The sequence below is a fragment of the Eufriesea mexicana genome, unplaced genomic scaffold (assembly GCF_001483705.2).
Source record: "Eufriesea mexicana isolate 0111107269 unplaced genomic scaffold, ASM148370v2 scaffold1920, whole genome shotgun sequence".
Lineage (NCBI taxonomy): Eukaryota > Metazoa > Arthropoda > Insecta > Hymenoptera > Apidae > Eufriesea > Eufriesea mexicana.
Window position 1 is genome coordinate 542,272 of NW_016910007.1, and position 18,091 is coordinate 560,362.

At 35.6% G+C, this 18,091-nt stretch overlaps 2 protein-coding genes across 2 annotated transcripts in view; one reads left to right on the forward strand and one right to left on the reverse strand.

The window, feature by feature from the left end:
• The window catches only part of LOC108549382 (angiogenic factor with G patch and FHA domains 1), a 30,341-nt gene extending 19,949 nt beyond the window's left edge, over positions 1-10,392 (reverse strand). Inside the window, exons 1-7 of the mRNA XM_017902732.1 lie at positions 10,210-10,392; positions 9,897-10,139; positions 9,666-9,824; positions 9,317-9,473; positions 8,894-9,054; positions 8,360-8,802; positions 8,133-8,232 (exon numbers count right to left, since the gene is read on the reverse strand). Coding sequence (XP_017758221.1) covers positions 8,133-8,232; positions 8,360-8,802; positions 8,894-9,054; positions 9,317-9,473; positions 9,666-9,824; positions 9,897-10,139; positions 10,210-10,392 — 1,446 coding nt within the window. The remainder of the gene's footprint in view (positions 1-8,132; positions 8,233-8,359; positions 8,803-8,893; positions 9,055-9,316; positions 9,474-9,665; positions 9,825-9,896; positions 10,140-10,209) is intronic.
• A 2,196-nt stretch (positions 10,393-12,588) lies between these two features.
• Positions 12,589-18,091, forward strand: part of Rme-8 (receptor mediated endocytosis 8) — a 10,418-nt gene continuing 4,915 nt past the window's right edge. The window contains exons 1-8 of the mRNA XM_017902734.1: positions 12,589-12,681; positions 13,255-13,522; positions 13,897-14,745; positions 15,221-15,664; positions 15,762-16,172; positions 16,268-16,833; positions 16,959-17,874; positions 17,948-18,090. Of these exons, the coding sequence (XP_017758223.1) occupies positions 12,614-12,681; positions 13,255-13,522; positions 13,897-14,745; positions 15,221-15,664; positions 15,762-16,172; positions 16,268-16,833; positions 16,959-17,874; positions 17,948-18,090 (3,665 nt within the window). The 5' untranslated portion in view covers positions 12,589-12,613. The remainder of the gene's footprint in view (positions 12,682-13,254; positions 13,523-13,896; positions 14,746-15,220; positions 15,665-15,761; positions 16,173-16,267; positions 16,834-16,958; positions 17,875-17,947; position 18,091) is intronic.

Below are 18,091 nucleotides of genomic sequence, written 5' to 3' on the forward strand. Positions count from 1 at the left end.
AAGAGCGTTAAAAATTTTGTCCTGTAATTTTCATAATTTACAGAGTAGACACAGATCGACGTATAAATTTCACTAAGTGACTGGCATCGGGCCCTTCGATCGTCTTTTTCGTCTCCTTGCCCGGGATGCCTACGTTACGAGACAAGATTATAAAACTGTTTTTTTTCCCCTTCATCAATAACCATCGCATTAATGCCTTTCGCGTGGCTACAAGTACAGAGAAATTCCGAGTAACACCGGTATCGAGAATCGTACAATGAACAATCGAACGTTCGATGATGGTCTATAAGAAAACTGACGGAAGTAACGATATAAAATAATTCTACGAGCCTGTTCAACTTTTCACAGATTATATACATAGACGACAATTTTTATTTTTATTTAAACAATATTTAATTTCCTCCTAACAGCTAAAATCCGGTCGACGTACGATGTAGTGATATATTAAAAATTTTATAAATAACACTTTAATAGATAAAAAAGAAAATAACAGAAATTAAGTACAATCATTAAATCAACAACGACTTTAACATCAACCAAATTGCGATATTTCATACATCTATATATATATATAGTATAATATATTCATTGATGTCCAACATTTCCTCCATAAATATCCAACGCTCCATTAGGATAAAGACGATCCTATTAACGTCCACTTAGTCTAACACAACTTCTCCCCGAGACACGTCTTACTCCACAGCCATTACATCCCGCAGAAGAGTGAGTAACAACCCCGCATAAAGAAACTAGAGAAACCAGCAGAAAAGCGGCGAATTACTTTGGCAGAACGGAATCGGAATTTATCGCCGTTGATCCTTGGCACAACCGACAATATAACATCACGCCCGGGCAAGGGTTGGATGCACTCTTAATCTATGCCGGCTGATATATTAATTGCCCACGATTGTGACTTACAATCGCGCGGAAGGCCTTCGCAGCTTTATCCCCGCGTTCGGCCATCACGTTTCGAGGGTTTATTAGCAGGCAGTAATGAAAGTGTCCGAATGCGTGAACGAAAATTTCCAGTGAACGAACGAGCGTGAAGAGAGGCCAGGGAATACCCTTTCCCGTGAAGTTTGCGGGCAAGGAGGGCCCTAAGGATCGGTCGAGCATGGAGATGCGAATCCACGGTGCCGTTGGGAGCAGGCAGGCCGATCAGAACCGGCAAAAATCGGCATATCTGCATAAACCGGCATGGCAATGAACGAAGATCGTAGATAAAGATTACACATTTTTTCGCATAACTTTCTATCGTTCAGCCGTGACCGACGCAGCAGTGCTCGATCGACGACGAGGACGACGACGAGGAGGAGAGGCCGTTCGCGTTGCGGAAACGTAGACGAATATTTACACGAATGGACATGGCTCGATGAACGAATACGATAAACGCGATAAAGCATATGAACTAGCACGGAGCGCGAAACCGATTTGCAGGTCGTTAGACTGGGGCCCCCCCTCGAGCGATATCTGATAATGGGGTTGACTTGCTGAGAAACGAATCGCTCTGTGGGGAAATCTTTGATATCGAGGAATGGCTGCATTGAAAATTTCTTCGAGATTCTTCGAAAGGGGGTGACAGATCTTGGAACTAAATTATCGGTATCGATTATGGTACGACTCTTTGTTACATCGACGAGTGTAGGTGTGTAGGCTTTAGAAAATGATTAACCGATAAGGAACTATTTTCTAACACACTGTACGTCGACTGGATTTTATTTGCCACGAAGAATCGATGACTGTCAAGATGCGGAATGGAAAAAGGAAAATGGAAACGTTGAAAATGAAAGATCCACGGATAAACAATGGAAGTTTCGGTTTGCAAGAAGCGAAGAAAATGGTGGAGCGAGTGAGGGGAGGCAAACGCTGGACGTAGCCGGGAGGAGGGATTTTTTTCTCGGTTTTCGACGATGATCTCCCAACGTTGTCCCGAATTCCAAAGACAATGGGGCCCCTCCGGGGCAACCGAGGGAGGTCGAGAGCTGATCCTCGCCGTATCCTTGCACTCTCTTGCCTTCTCTGCATTACATAATATCGAAACGACCTTGCGTTCCGTCGTACCACCTGCGGCAGGACTGCACACGTACACTTGGTGTACAACTTCCGCTCGGAACCCTTTCTCTCTCTCTCTCTCTTTCTCTCCTTCTCTCCCTCGTCGCCTCTTTCTCCATCCAGCCGTGCACCTCCGCCGCTCTCTCGCTCCCTTTTGCACCGTCCATGGCCCGACCTTTCCGTCTCCGTTCAGTTCTCCGCTCCTGCATTCTGCCCCGTAGCCTTTTTCTTCTCTTACCACTATTTTTGCTTTCGCCAGAAGAAAAAGGGGCCGGTGGATGAATAGAAGGCAGCGCACAAGGCAGCGGAACGTGCAGGAGGAGGACGCCAGCAACAGGTTTTGGCGGACAAACAGGAGACCGAGAGAGTCGCGAGTCAAGACCTACGATTCACTTTTATCCGGCTCTCCTTTTTTCTCCTCGCCGTTGGATGTGGCGCGAATCAAAACACTCTCCCGATCCTCGCGCGGCCGCCCGATTATCCCGGGGAAAGACGAAAGCCGAAAGGCGAATCTGGCGAGCCATAGGGCGAGGGGGATGTACACCGCGGGGGCGGGTGATCGGAACAAGCCGTGGATATTTAGCCAGCCGTGTCGCGTTTAATATACATGAGCCAACCGAACGTACTTACGGCCAGTTAAGATGGAGAAATACACGAAAGTATTCGAACGCTTACATTTGCTACGTTCGACAACTGAAATATGTACGTGAAACTGAAATGCGCGAAACGATGTGGTATGCGCGGTAAGAAGATGCCGAGATTGTATCGGCAAAATTGGAAAATAACTCGACCCGTACGTTTGTCGTAGATATGAACCGTGATGGCGCTAGTGAGTTAACCCACTCGCGTCCTACGGAATGAGGAAAAATGTCCCCTTGTCATCGAATGTTTATTATATCGTATTTACGAATATTTCAAAGGGTATTTTAGATAATACTAAACGATAATACTAACGTTATAAGATACATGTGTAATATTGTCCACTGAACGGGATAATGGTTAGATATATATATATAGAGAGAGAGAGAGAGAGAAGGAGAGGGAAAGGGAGAGTTTGATCGAGTGAGTCAAAATCTGTGGATTTTATATAGAGAGAGAGAGAAGGAGAGGGAAAGGGAGAGTTTGATCGAGTGAGTCAAAATCTGTGGATTTTTCAGCACTGGGGAAGATAATTAATCAACGACACGCGTTGTTACACCATCGTCGGTTATCCGTGTGGATCGGAATTTTTGATTCGGGTTTAGAAAGTTGCTCTAGACGAGGCTTGTCGCGACCAGGGGTGATTTTCATACGACACTCGCCATTATCATCCGATCGATCTGTTTAATCAAAATTCGTAGTTTCGTAACTACTGGGTCATACACGGGAGTGTAAGAAACGAGACAGGTCGACGTGGAAAGAATCGATTTCGAAGCGTGCCTGTTTTTCGATAGTCCAATACGACGTTCATCGACGTCTGAATCCTATAAATGCGATTAAATCAAATTATTTACAAGGATATCCATGGTATTTCTTTTATCGAGGTACACCACTTTGAAGTCACTTGAAAGACACTGAAAATCACAGGATATGCTAGCACTTTGTCACCGTATGTCTGTATACTATCTTGCATTTTAGTACTCGCTCTGTGAAATGTTCTGTGAAACGTAAGTGTCCAGTTACCGTAAAAAGTACAGTGCTGGTTTACGTCTGATACAAACATTTTTAATTTTCAACTAGGAGCTGTATTATACTTCTCAAAGAGAAATCGTAGAAAGCTCCACCAATGAAAGATTTTATGGAAGCACCACGAGTCCTCATTCCCTCGCGAGGCTGCGTTGGATTATTTATTACGTCATTAATCAATCAGGTTTTTCCACACGGTACTGTAAAGGGCAAGGAGATGCAATATGGAAATGAATGTAAATCGTAAAAGGCACTACCGTGGATGTTCACGCTGTAACCGTGAAATGGCTCGCAGCGGTCGGTATACGTGAAAGTCCATAAAATGAAATTGTTGCAGTTTCCGGATGCACTTTAAGGCTGCCTCACAAGGGAGCAGATTGTAACGCGTTGCATCAATTGCGTTTCGGTTGCAATTGTTTAACGATCGACGTTACGAGTCGGCCAGACTTTACAGTTCCAAGTAAATCGTAAGGTTATTGCATTATTTATAAGTGGCAGACAGCAGGCGGACAAAGAAAATTTAAAAAAAAATAAAATAATCCGCGTTATCCGAGAAAAATCAAAAGAAAGAATACTATTGTACATTTGCCACTATTACTTCTATCACTGATAATTCTACGAATTTTCGAAAATGCTTGCCGATGATCATGAAAACTGCCCAAATCTCGTATATTTCGCCTCGAACTATTTAACGTTTCGCGTTTTAAATATATTATAAATTCACAAAATTAATTACGACAAAGTTGAAATGGTTCGATTCTTTGCGTACTCGTTTGAGTGCAATGCAAAATAAACGTTCCTTTGGAATTTTTATCCTACATCGCTTTAATAATTCCAGTCATAAGTACGTCATAACCTCCTTTAATTTGAGATCGATGAAATCTAAATCTTCTCCTGAAATAATAGTCATACATAAATATCGGTGCTCGACCCCGAAGATCGACAAAATTTCCAGAATACACGACACAGAAAAACCCCGACCCTTTTCCAAAACCTAACCTCCGACCAAACTGACGATCGACCAGCGTTTCAAAAATGCATGATAATAAAAATTGCATCCAACCGTTATCTCGAATATCTCTTATTAGGGATCGAGTCTTTCTCACCCTCGCAACGAGCCAATAATAAAAGGCAACCGCCCCACAGGCGAAGGCACTCAAATAAACGAACCTGCCGAGATCTCATTCGGTCAGATAGGACACGCACCCACCTACACCTGCTAACGGCACTTTCATAGCGCGGGACAATTTTATACTTTATCGCAATGCTCATGGTTTACTGGCAATCGCCATTCGAGAGCTTTACAATGTCTGGTTTACGGACTCTCGAAGCGAACGCGCGGATTCCACCCCTCGACCAGCCATACGTCTCCCTTTCGTCTTCCTTCTCCTACCTTTTCACCCCCTTCTACGACCGTGAGCGTGTTTCTAGTTTACGATGTAGGTCATGCAGGTCCGACAAAGAGAACCCGCAGGAATAGGCACGCGTAAAAACGGGAGAGCGGGTGGAAGAGGGGTAGTAGATGTAAAATTGTAACAGCCGGTTGAGATGTAAAGCGGTTAAACGGGGTGAAAAACGAATGGTGTTACGCGGCCGCGAATTTCATTTCGTCTTTTATTTCGACTTTTATTTTAACCATGAGCAAGATGTGCGTTGATCGATCTGTGTTCTCTTTTCGTTTCTACTTTATTTTTCCTCCCCCTCTTCTCTTTCCGAGCGCGGTTGATGTTCTTTGAAAATAAAGCGTAAGAGATATGTAAAATATCTATATCGGTGTATCCAAAATGGCGTCGACGATTGGGAAAGTGGAAAATATAGAGTATTTTCTGAAACGATGAAACGTTAATATAAATGTTAATTGTTCGCTGAGGCGAATATTTCGTTGAATATTCCCTTATGCACGTGTAGTGGTTGACATGATCTTATTCTTGGATGAATTTCGAATAAAACTTTCGAATGAAACTTTTAATGAGAGAGCGGCTTATTAAGTAGGTTTTAGAACGTAGAACAAAATATGTGGAAATAAATCACAATTCCATATCCGTGATAGGATGTAATAATCTTAACAAAATTGTAAAGCCGTACATCATATTTTTCCCTTACAAATCACGCGATCCTAACGTATCTTTAATCGCTCGAAGGCTCGCTATACGTACACGAGCGGTGTACGTGTACGCAGCACGTACACAGGTATGCACTGGAAACTGTATCATTTCCCTTCGAAACGAAATTACAATAACTGAAGAAGAAAATTCCACGGACTATCGTATCTGAAACCGACTTCCTTTTCCGCATCAGGAACCACAGTAAAACATATACATTTACCATCCGTAAAATTGTTTCCTGCGTTTACAAGCGGTAAAGATAGGAGCAACTGACGCATGAAAATATATTAATTACTTCACACTCGTTAAAGTAGAAAGCACCGGCACCGACGTGCCTGTACGCAGAACGCGGCATACATTCGCGATCATAAGACGGTAACAGTAGTCCAAGGTGGTTTTACGAGGAAACGAGACGCGGCGCAGACGAGAATCCACGTGAACGAAGACGAGGATTAGAACAGGGTGGACCGTCACAGATAAATTTACCAGAGCTTGTCGGACATCACGGGGATAAAGGTACAAGCAAATTTAGCAGGCGCGCGTCAAGGTACACGGAGACGAGAGAAAACAACAGCCTCACTTCCCCCTCCACCGTCGTTTCCTTTCTCCCTTAATTCACCCCCCACGAGGAGCCGGTATGTGCCTCCCCACTCCCACTCCCTTCCTTCAGCTCGAAGCGCGCAATAGAGCATACGATGCGTCTAGACAAAATAATGATTTGGATTTCAATACATTTGCATTCATTATCCAGGGACACCTCTTCTATCGCTCCCTCTCGCTCTCTGCTGCTCTCGTTTTCGTCTCTGCCCCTCGCGACGATCCCCTCTACTATTCCGTTTCATGTCTCGCAGAGTTACGCTCGTTATCATACGAATGCTCTGCTCGTGCCGTCGGCGCTCGTTTCGTCGCCGTCGAAATGCGATGCGACCGGACGAGTAAGCAGCACCAGCAGCAGCTAGAACCAGCTTGCTGTCTGGCTTTTGCACACGCGCCTGTATCCAGCTTGTGTTGCACCATGTACATATGCACGTGTATCGACGTAGTACGCTGTATCGGACGGGTCAGTTAGAAGGGTAGTAGTGGCACTGGTGCTGGTGCTGGTGGTGGTGGTGGTGGTGATGGTGATGGTGGTGGTAGAGGTGGTGGAGAGGTGACGGTGGTGTGGTGGAAACAGAGGAACAGAGAAAGCGTACAGGGGGTGAACAGCAGCAGCGGCAGCCCGTAGTTTTTAGCGCGTCGCCTGAAAAAGGCGAACGAGGCCGGATTGCGAATTGCAGCGGCGCGACCGTTCGGCTAATGAGTGGCCGAGAGCCCCGCGTTTGTATGCACCTTTTGCATTGGGCACACGTGCTGCACCGTCCGATTCCACGGTCCGACCGGTCCGACGAAACGTAAAACAAGGAACGTCCCGTGCACACAATTGCCGATTGACGTCATCGGAATCGCGGCCGCGCTAATACGCACGCGGAGATCGGCCTTTTCCCTCGACGCGCAGTTTACATACTGACGACATCTGGCGTCTGTTTGATCGTTCCTGCGAGCTATGAAGACGAGATAACTCGTCACATAGACTTCAAGTTCGTCGTTAGGGAAATTTCTGTCTCTGCATCGACCACGTCCAGTACTTATCCACGTTACTTTGAGAAAAATGCATCTTCCACTGTTATGTTAAATATGGAGCTTACAATCTCTGTTGTTTTGCATGCAATTCAAACTTGAGATTCCTAAAGCGAAGGAAAATCGAGTTGCTAGCGAATTCTAGATTATACTGACGTCCTATCTAACTTTGGCTTAGATAATGATCTTTTTTTATATCGCTATCTGTAAGATTGAGATTTGTGATAGGAAGAACTGAATTTGATTTAGAGATGGAAAAAAACCTACTTGAAATTGAACTTTTTTATTATGAAATAAATATTTCACTTAATTCGATTAACTAATTTATCATTTTTCTGGAAATTAAAAATTAAGAAGAATTATGCTATGATATCGTCGATAATTACGATGAAATAACTGCTTAAAAAGAATGTTTCAATTCCTAACTTTTTTTTTTTTGTATTTAGAAAATTCTGAATATTGCGTTTTTTAATATATTATATAATATAAATTTAATTAAATAAACTGCTAAAATAATGTCACTACCCAGAATAGTCGTGAATTCTAATTTTACCAATATCTACGTTTCCATTACGAAAAGTAATTAAATTATCATTTATTATAACTTATGTACTATTTCCAATGAAACTCGATAAAAAATAATATAATCATATTATTAACAAATATATATAATCTGTAACGAGACTGACTCACCGGTTCAATGGGGCCATCTCCTTCTTTTCCTAATGATTGTCCTTCAGACCAACCCATTTTTGATAAAAGCTTAAACCCTCTGTTGTCCTTTGCTATAGATCTATAAATGAAATACGTCATATGCATTAAAATAATGCAAAAAGAGGAACAAATTTTCTTACTCAAAAGGATAAAAAAATAAAAACAAAAAATAGACAGGCAACTCATATTACAAAAAGAAAACTTACATATCCATTGAACTTTGTTGCGTTTTAGCATGATGATTCAATGATCCAACGCACTGTCTTCGACTTTGCGCTCTATCTTGATAGCCTAATGCCAGCTGACTAGCAGTTGCAACATTATCTTTCTCTACACCAAACTTATACTTTAACCGTTTTAATTCTTGTTTGTGTTGCTCTTTCTTAGAAGCTTTGTTTTCTTCCGCATTATTGCTTTGTTGAACGAGTCCTGGTTCACAATGACCACAAGTTTCGTTTCCATTGTGAATGTGACATAACAATTTTGTAGTACCAACTTGCACAATCGAACCATGAGTAACTTCGTGAGGTTCAGATTCTTGTTTAGCTACAGACAATCTTTTACTATTCAAAAACGTGCCATTTCTTGATCCCAAATCAATGATTTCATATATTTTTTTATCTTCGTTATATACGAATCGAGCATGATGCTGAAACAGTGAAAATTTTTACTTAATTTTTTACCTTCAATTTTATCTGTATAACGTTATTTATGTAAAAGAATTTTTATTTATAACTTACTTTGCTAATATTTATATCGGGAATAACTACAGAATGATCACCTTCTCGACCAATTGAACCACCCGTGTACGCAACAAGAAAGAGACTTCCAATTTTTACTTTCGATAAATTAGTTTCTTTGACTATGATTCTCATGCATGGTGGATAAGTTTTCGCTAAATCTGTAATAAAAAGTAAACTTATAAAAAAAATAAATTAATATACTTTGCAACATAAAATATTTCAAATAGTATTTGCAAATTTGTACTTATAATATTAATTATATAGCCATGATTACAATTAACATTCACATAATTTAAATGTAATGAAATATGAAGAATAATAATCACATGTTTAAAGAAAAATTTATGACTTTGATTATTGCAAAATTTTATGTAATATTCAATCGTTAGTAAGCTGTAAGAAAACAAATTAAAAATAAACCTTGATCTTCTTCATGATCACTGTCACTACTAGTACATAATTCTGGAGTAATATCGTTAGAAGTGCTGTCGTTATCATTGCTTGAACATTCACCCTCCTCAAGTTCATCTTCCAATTGTTCTTCTCTTTTTGCAAGTTTGCGTTTTTTCCCCTCATCCTACAAGAGAGACATGTGTGCATATTAAGGGCATAGGATAATTACCTAGTGCTTGACGCCTGTATTTTTCAATTGATATGTTTGAAAGGCCATTTATTAATTCATGTATGTCATCCGAAACCTGAAATCAAAAACTGCGATTGATTCTTTTTAGAATAATACACATTGCATAATAATAGTTTAAATCTCAACCTTAATTGCCTTTCTAGTCTTCTGCTCCTTCTTGCTATGCACATATGCAGCTGCTTCGTTCACAGTTACTTGTGCTTGACTATGGAACTGATATGATCCACTAGTTTCATCATAATAATAATATGTACCCGTATTACCATCATAATATAAACCTTGTTTCTGGAATAGTTTTTTTTATATAATTTATAAAGATTATCAATGAAAGTTTAAACATAGGGCATAAATCCTTACTGCATCATAATAATATCCACTGTTATAATCATAGTATAAACCAGAAGTTTCTTCATAAACAAAACCAGTTTGCAATAAAGCAGATTCAGCTGCTTCTTTTACTTGCTCTTTAATACCAGTTGATGTTTTGTCATTACTAATACTCCAATCCTGTGAGAGATGTGATTCCTTCTCATATTCCAAAAGATTTGTTTGGGTCCCATAATCAATTAAAGTTTTCTTTTGTAATAATTTCTGATTTTTCTGTGTGCAAAGTACAAAGTAAGACATAAGATATCATGGAATAAATAAATTTTCTAAATGCATCTCTTACATGTTCATTAAGTTTATTTCGTAATTTAACAATTTTTTTGTTTTGCTTCCTAATATGATCACGCATTCTCTGGATAAATTTTAAAACATGAGGAAAATTATATAATTCTTCTTGAAAATCTTCTTCAAACTCTGATTTTATTTCCCCTTCATCGCTTTCACTAGATACATTATTTTCTATCATTTTGTTAGTTTATATATCTGAAATGAATAAAATTATATAATACATTTTTTATTCTTTGTATATTCTACATATCACTTATAATTAAAGCATATGAATAATAAACAAAAAATATGAAATTTAATGGTTTTTAATAACTTATAAACAAACACGAGACGATTTATAACCTCTATTCCAGTTAATATCAAACCTCCAATTCATTTATATAACTAGACTAAAAGTATTATATTCTAACAACATGGATAAAAATGAGAATGAAATAAATCATAATTACATGTAAAAGTTGATACGCGTATAATACTAGCAAATTTGAATACATACACTATTGTCCATAAGTATTTGATTACTTGGCAGAATTGAATCTAAAAGTTTATATCAAGCTTATAATGTTAATACTTTTAGAATGAATATAAATATATATATTTGATACATCTTTGCACTATGTTTAAGGTTGTTATCCTGCATAAAAAAGTGATCTCGTAAAATTCTTAAATACTGTTCTTTCTAAAGAATTTCATCTATCTACACTAAATTGCCCACTTTATTTGTCCAAAACATCCTCAAATCACCACAGAACCCCCTCCATACTTCACAGTTGGTATAACATATTAGAGTAATAACTTTTCAATTTGTTTTCATTATACAAAAACACAACATTTATTTTCAAATACTTGAAACTTTGATTTATCAATCCATAATACTTTTTCCCAGTAAGATATTGTATCATATATTGTTTTGAATTTGCATGTTCGTTTGCCCATCAAAGCCATTTCGTTTTATTCTGAGGTTTTAAAAACAGTTTTTTAATTGCTATGCAATCTTATAATGTGCCTTTTAATAATAGCCCTTTTATGGTTTTTACTCCTATAGGATCTTCTCTACTCTGGTTTAATTTATATGTAATTTCTAGTGTTGTCATAAGACTATTTCTTTTGCTAAGGGTAAAATATAGCAATCTTCAGCTTCTATAGTTATTCTGAGTTGTCCTGTTCATTGCTACTGCTGTAAATGTCTATGTTCGTAAAGTTTTTAATTATATAGAACACTACAGATCGTGAAACATTAACTTTAACTGTGATTTGCCAGCTTGAATATCCTTCTTTCTTTAAAGTTAATATAGAAAAAAAGATTGTATCACTTTAGTTCCATATTTATCTCTAAAGAATGTCAAACACTTAAAGAAATATATAGGTATCCCCAGAATGTGGACAAAAGAACTCTTTCAATTACCTAAAGTCCCTAATAGTGACACTTGAAACCAACCAACACAAATGCATTCGCTCAACCAGTTTTCATTTAACTTTTTTTAGTCTCCTTTTACTTATAGTATTTAACATTGAATATTGTCTGTATTATTAATTCTTATGTTTATATGAGTGTATGAAAGAAATAATGTAACAAGAGTTACATTGGGATGCTTTGTTTCAAATATATTTTATATATTTTCAATAAACTGAAGGTGGTCAAATGCTTATGAACGGTAGCGTATATTCACTATCACACACAATATTTCCATTTTATATTAAATTACCAAATAAATTAAATTTAATTTAAATTTCAATATAAATAACAGTATCTTTCTTTTTTAATTTTAATTATGGCTTAATATATATATACATTTAATGAGTAAATGTATATATAAACAAGCCTGCAATTCATAATATATTAGTTTGGTTATATTAACAAAAATCGATTTACTCTTAGTTATAGATTCATTTCAAATATTGTAATTTTCTACCTTTTACGCTGTTTTAAAATTAGTATTCCTTTCCTTATAAAGACAAATTTAAGAAACTGTTTTAGAGAAAGTATATTAACATCACTAAAGAACACAAAAGTATATATAACATACATCCGTACATAAATAAGATTTCTACAGTGATCATTCTGCCATCTGGAAACAGCTGTTTGTTAACACCCCCTAGCATCATGGCCGCTCCCAGTCCGATGGAGCCGTTGAAAATGACATTAGTCGACTGAAACGAGATAAAATAGTGCCTAAATATCATTCGTTTATATATCAAACGTAAATATTGTGTATGCGGTTTAAATGTATTTTATGTTTTCTGTATCTATCATTTTAAAAATGACTTTCGTGTAATTCATTTTCAATTCGTATGCGAATGTCCCTGCTACGCTATAAATCGTTCACAGACAGTAACCAGTGTTTTTTTAAAACAATATTTAAAATAATACTCACGTTGCATTGTCAGGACATGTTACAATGATGCCAATAAAGGATAACCAGGATGTGGCATGTTTTCTGGTCACCAAACACTCATGGAAAGGAAAGTAAGTGCGCGTTCTTTAATTTTTGCTATTTTGTTAATAAATTTACGTAAATTAATGGATAATGATATACAATGGACAATAAAGTAATTATATACGATGTAAAATATCTTAAATTAATTACAAAGAAATGAATTGTTGTTGTAAGATGTACATGTGTTTGTGTTATTTTAAACTGAACAATAAACTAAAATAAATAGAATGTCTATGATATAATAATATAAGTAAAATAGTTAAATATCCTCTATGTATTTATATTTTTCAATAAACAAATCTCAATATTAATGTCATAAACATGTATTAATATTATGTCTAATATATTTTGATATTATAACAAAATTAAACTAAATATATTAAAATTAAATAATTTTTATTTAATTATTATCTAGTTATTTCTTTTTAATATGTATTTTATCATAACTTTATTCTATAAAATCAAATACAAATTCATATGATTTCATATGACCTCAATGGGATATCTATTGTTGTGTTACACATTCTTATATATTTCAAGTAAATATCAGTATTCTTATTTAACATTACCACTAAAATTAATATTTAATGTTTGTACAATAGATATAAACGTATCTTTTCCATTGGATCTATGGGTATAACAACATACAATCCTACTACATTAGAAGTGACAAACAAATGGGAATACTCAGATTTTATAAGTGTGCAACCAACAAACAGAAATCAGTTAGGATTACACGAATTTAGTATAACAATGCGTAAAGAACGTAAAGTTGACAATATGAAATTTAGTTCAGAATATAGAGCTCATTTATTAACTGAAGCTCTTAAGTATCGAAACCAATTTGCTGAGAAACCAAAAGAGATTTTGGTGAGTTATGTATTGTTTTATGTATTTTCAAGAAATAATACTACTGAAACTTAATCAAACATGTTATCAACCTAGCCATATGGTTAGTATATAATTGCCTACAGTGTATTAGTAGTTATTAATCATCAGTTATCTACATAACTAATATATATGCCTTTTTTGTATCATAATATTGGAATGTCATACATCAATCTATATAATGTCTACTTATAATTCAGTACTTTCATCAAAATGTTTTACATTAAATTATAATTAACTAAGGTCTAAATAGTTTTTTCAAAATATAACAATAAGTAAATAATTATTTTCTTTATCTATTAACATAGATTAAAGTGTTATTATATGTGTTAAATTAATATTTTTATTTTCTCTAGAGATATCAAGCTTACAAGCATCATTGGTCTGATACAAGATTACCTGTTGTGTTAGAAGTGACACCATATAGTCTTGACCAGTTAGATCCAGCAACAAATATGGTATTAGCCAGTTACTGTTATAAAGATTTTGAAGGAATTCTTACAATGAAAGATTATCCTAATGGATTTGTAGTTGTATGTGGTGGATTTGGACGTTTACATCTTTTTGCTTCTCAACACATGGAAGAAATTAAGAAAAAGTTGTTGGAATCAGCTATGAACAATTTAGGTATCAGCATAAAAGTTTTGAAAGAACCAATCAAATTAGATGATTTTATTGCTCAGAGATTGGGTAAATTTAGTGGTGATGAACATATAACAAGTGTATCAGAATTTACTGTTCACAAATATTCATCTAGACACATAGATCCCCAAAGAAGAACTCTTTGTCTATCTGATACATGTTTATTAGAAAGAGATCCTCAAACGTATAATATCTGTACTCTTAGACCTCTATCGGATATTTTTGCTTTGATTCGTGACAATGAAAATCCACAATTATTTACTGTACAATATCTCAATGGTCAAATTCGTAGTTATACTGCAACGGATAGAGATTCTTTATTAGCTTCCTTATTGGATGGAGTTAGAGCATCTGGTAATAGAGATGTTCATGTCAGAATGTATGCAGTATCTAGAGGGAAAAGACTTGCACCTTTTAATTTACCTGTTGATGAAGAGGTTGAGATATCTCATGTTAAATTTCTCCAACAACCACCACTATGTGGACGTAGTTTTGCTGAAATTTTGGACAGATTTAATGCAAACATTCCCTACAGTGGTCTTAATTATTCTATTACACAAGATGTAAGTTATATTTGGTATATTCAATATTATGTATATACATAATATTATATATATATTGTATGTATGTATGTATTTTCTATATGTATATATGTGTGTATATATATAATACAATGTACTTATATAATTATTAAACAAAAATGAATATTATGCAGTACATTAAAGCGGTGACAGTCTATTAAAATGGAATAAAATTACATCAAATTATATTAAAAAATTAAATATATGAAATAGGATAATAAATTATAACTACCTATACACATACTGAAATAAATTGAATAAATATTTATAGGAAAAAATTGTTCCTGACATTTTGTATTTTACATAATTTAATTTTTCTTAAAATATTTGCTTCTTTATGCATTGTTTGATTTTTCGTGCCAACGAAAATTACTGATTTTAAATGTAAATTATATCTATTTATTGTAATAAATAGATTATATAGTAAGCTGAATAGGTATTTTCTTTTTTTGTCCAGGATATTACACTGCTTGAATGGACTGCAACAACATTACAACTTCATATATACCGTATGATGAATAACTACTTGCAGGGTCTTTTTACTGAAAATAAAGATAAAATCATTCTTGGTGCTTTAAATGCATTAGTTAATAAAGATTTAGAAGCAAACAGTGAAATAGAAGCACAATTTCATTCTTTAAGAAGATTGGTTGCTAGCAAAATTGGTTTTACTGCATTTACAACTCTTCCTGGATTTAGAGAATCTATTGGACATAAGGTTGTAAAAGCTTTAAAGAGACAAGATTATGGTGTAACACAAGCTGCTATAGATTGCATTTGTGCTCTCATGCAACCAATGCATGATGATTGTGATTTAAGACAAGAACAGTTAAATAAAAGTAGCCTTCTCAGTAGCAATAAATTTTTGGAAAATTTACTTGATATGTGGATTAACCATATAGTAAGTGTAAAAATACTAATTTTATTTTTATTTTCTTGATAGTATTAACTATTGTCTTGTCCATAATATGGTAACATTGTTCCTATAAATATTTCAGAATCATGGTACAGGTGCTCTGGTAGTTTCTGCCATGCTTGATCTTTTAACTTTTGCTCTGTGCGTACCGTATAGTGAAACGACTGATGGCAAACATTTCGATAATCTTCTAGAAATGGTTGCTGCAAGAGGAAGATCACTTTTTAAACTATTTCAACATCCATCGCTAGCTATCGTTAAAGGTGCGGGATTGATAATGAGAGCGATTATTGAAGAAGGTGCACCAGAAGTTGCTGCAAAAATGCAAGAACTTGCTCTTGCCGAAGGAGCTTTACCGAGACATCTATTAAATAGTCTTTTTACTATTGGTACTGATGGTAGACTGTTAACACATAGACAATTGTGTAGACATCTTGTAGGACTTTGGGTTACAGGACATCCTACAGCTATGGGACTGTTGAAACGGATTATGGTAAATCAGCATTATTAACTGAGCTTATAATATCATTTTCATTTAATTAGAAGAATGGAAGTATCTAAGTTTATATTCATTGTGCATTTATACAGCCAGTTGGTTTATTAAATTACTTAGACTCCGATGAAAAAGTACCCGATTCATTTCTTGAAAAAGAACGATTAAACAACCGTGACAATTTAAAAATAGCTATAGATCACGCATCGAAAAATAAAAAAAGTCCACAGTGGATTGCGATCGAACGACAAATGCGTGTGGTTGAAAAACATGTTGATCACGCTCTTCAACACTGGGGTGCAAGAATCGGAATCGAACGTAAAGAAAAAATCAAAGAACGTCCGATAGTATTAAGAAAACGCAGGGAAAGAATTAAATCGGAAGCAAATTGGAATTTATTTTATTATAAATTTAATCAAGATCATTCACTGCCGAATTTAATTTGGAATCATAAGACACGCGAAGAATTAAGAACCGCACTCGAAAATGAAATCCGTGCATTCGGTTCTGACAAGGATTTGGCAGGGGGAACTCTAATTGCTTGGAATCATAGAGAATTTGAAGTACAGTATCAGTGCCTGTCAGATGAAGTGAAAATCGGTGATTATTACTTGAGACTTCTATTGGAAAAAGATAGTCCAGACAGTCCAATAAGAAAATCGTATGTGTAATACAGTTTTAATTATTTTTATTACAATTCAGAGTACATTGTTAAATATATTTTGAAACTTGTTTCTATATATTATGTTATGCGTATTAAGTAATAATTTATTGTTTTCGTGACAGGTATGAATTTTTTAACGACTTGTATCATAGATTCATACTAACAACAAAAATTGAAATGAAGTGCCTTTGCTTACAAGCAATGACTATAGTATATGAGCGATATTATGAAGATATTGGTCCTTTTTCGGATACAAAATATATTGTAGGAATGCTGGAACGTTGTATGGATAGAATGGAACGTGATAGGCTAGTCATGTTCATAAACAAACTTATATTACATAGAAGAAATGTAAAAGATATAATGGATCAAAACGGAGTGCGCACATTAGTTGATCTTTTAACTTTGGCTCACTTACACACATCCAGAGCGGTCGTACCTACGCAAACTAATGTAATAGAAGCAGGACCACAACAACAACTAGTTATGGAAAAAGAATGGTATTATAATGATGGAGATCAACGGAAAGGCCCTATAAGTTTAAAAGATTTGAAGGAATTGTATTTAACAAACCAAATTACATACAAAACAAAAGTTTGGGCACAAGGATTAGATGGATGGCGTATGATCTCGCAAGTTCCGCAATTAAAATGGACGTTGGTCGCGAAAGGAACACCAGTAATAAATGAAAGTGAATTAGCAACATTAATTCTAAATATTTTGATCAAAATGTGCGAGTATTTTCCAAGTAGAGATGTCGATGATGCGGTAATTAGACCCCTACCGCGAATGAAACGGTTATTATCTGATCTCCAGTGCCTACCTCATATTGTTCAACTTTTATTAACATTTGACCCGGTTTTAGTTGAGAAAGTAGCTACTTTATTATGTGAAATAATGCGAGATAATGCGGATGTTTCGAAAATTTATCTTACTGGTATCTTTTATTTCATATTAATGTACACCGGTTCAAACGTTTTACCGATAGCGAGATTTTTACAGTTAACTCATACGAAACAAGCTTTTAGAAGCGATGATGTAAGTATAAAATTTCTATTTCTATTAATTATAATATAAATCAATCGTGTTGTATGATATTTTAATGTTATAGAATTCATCATCAGATATCATGCAACGAAGCATTCTTGGACAACTTTTACCCGATGCAATGGTTAGTTATTTAGAAAACCATGGAGCAGAAAAATTTGCGCAAATATTTCTTGGCGATTATGATACACCCGAAGCAATCTGGAAT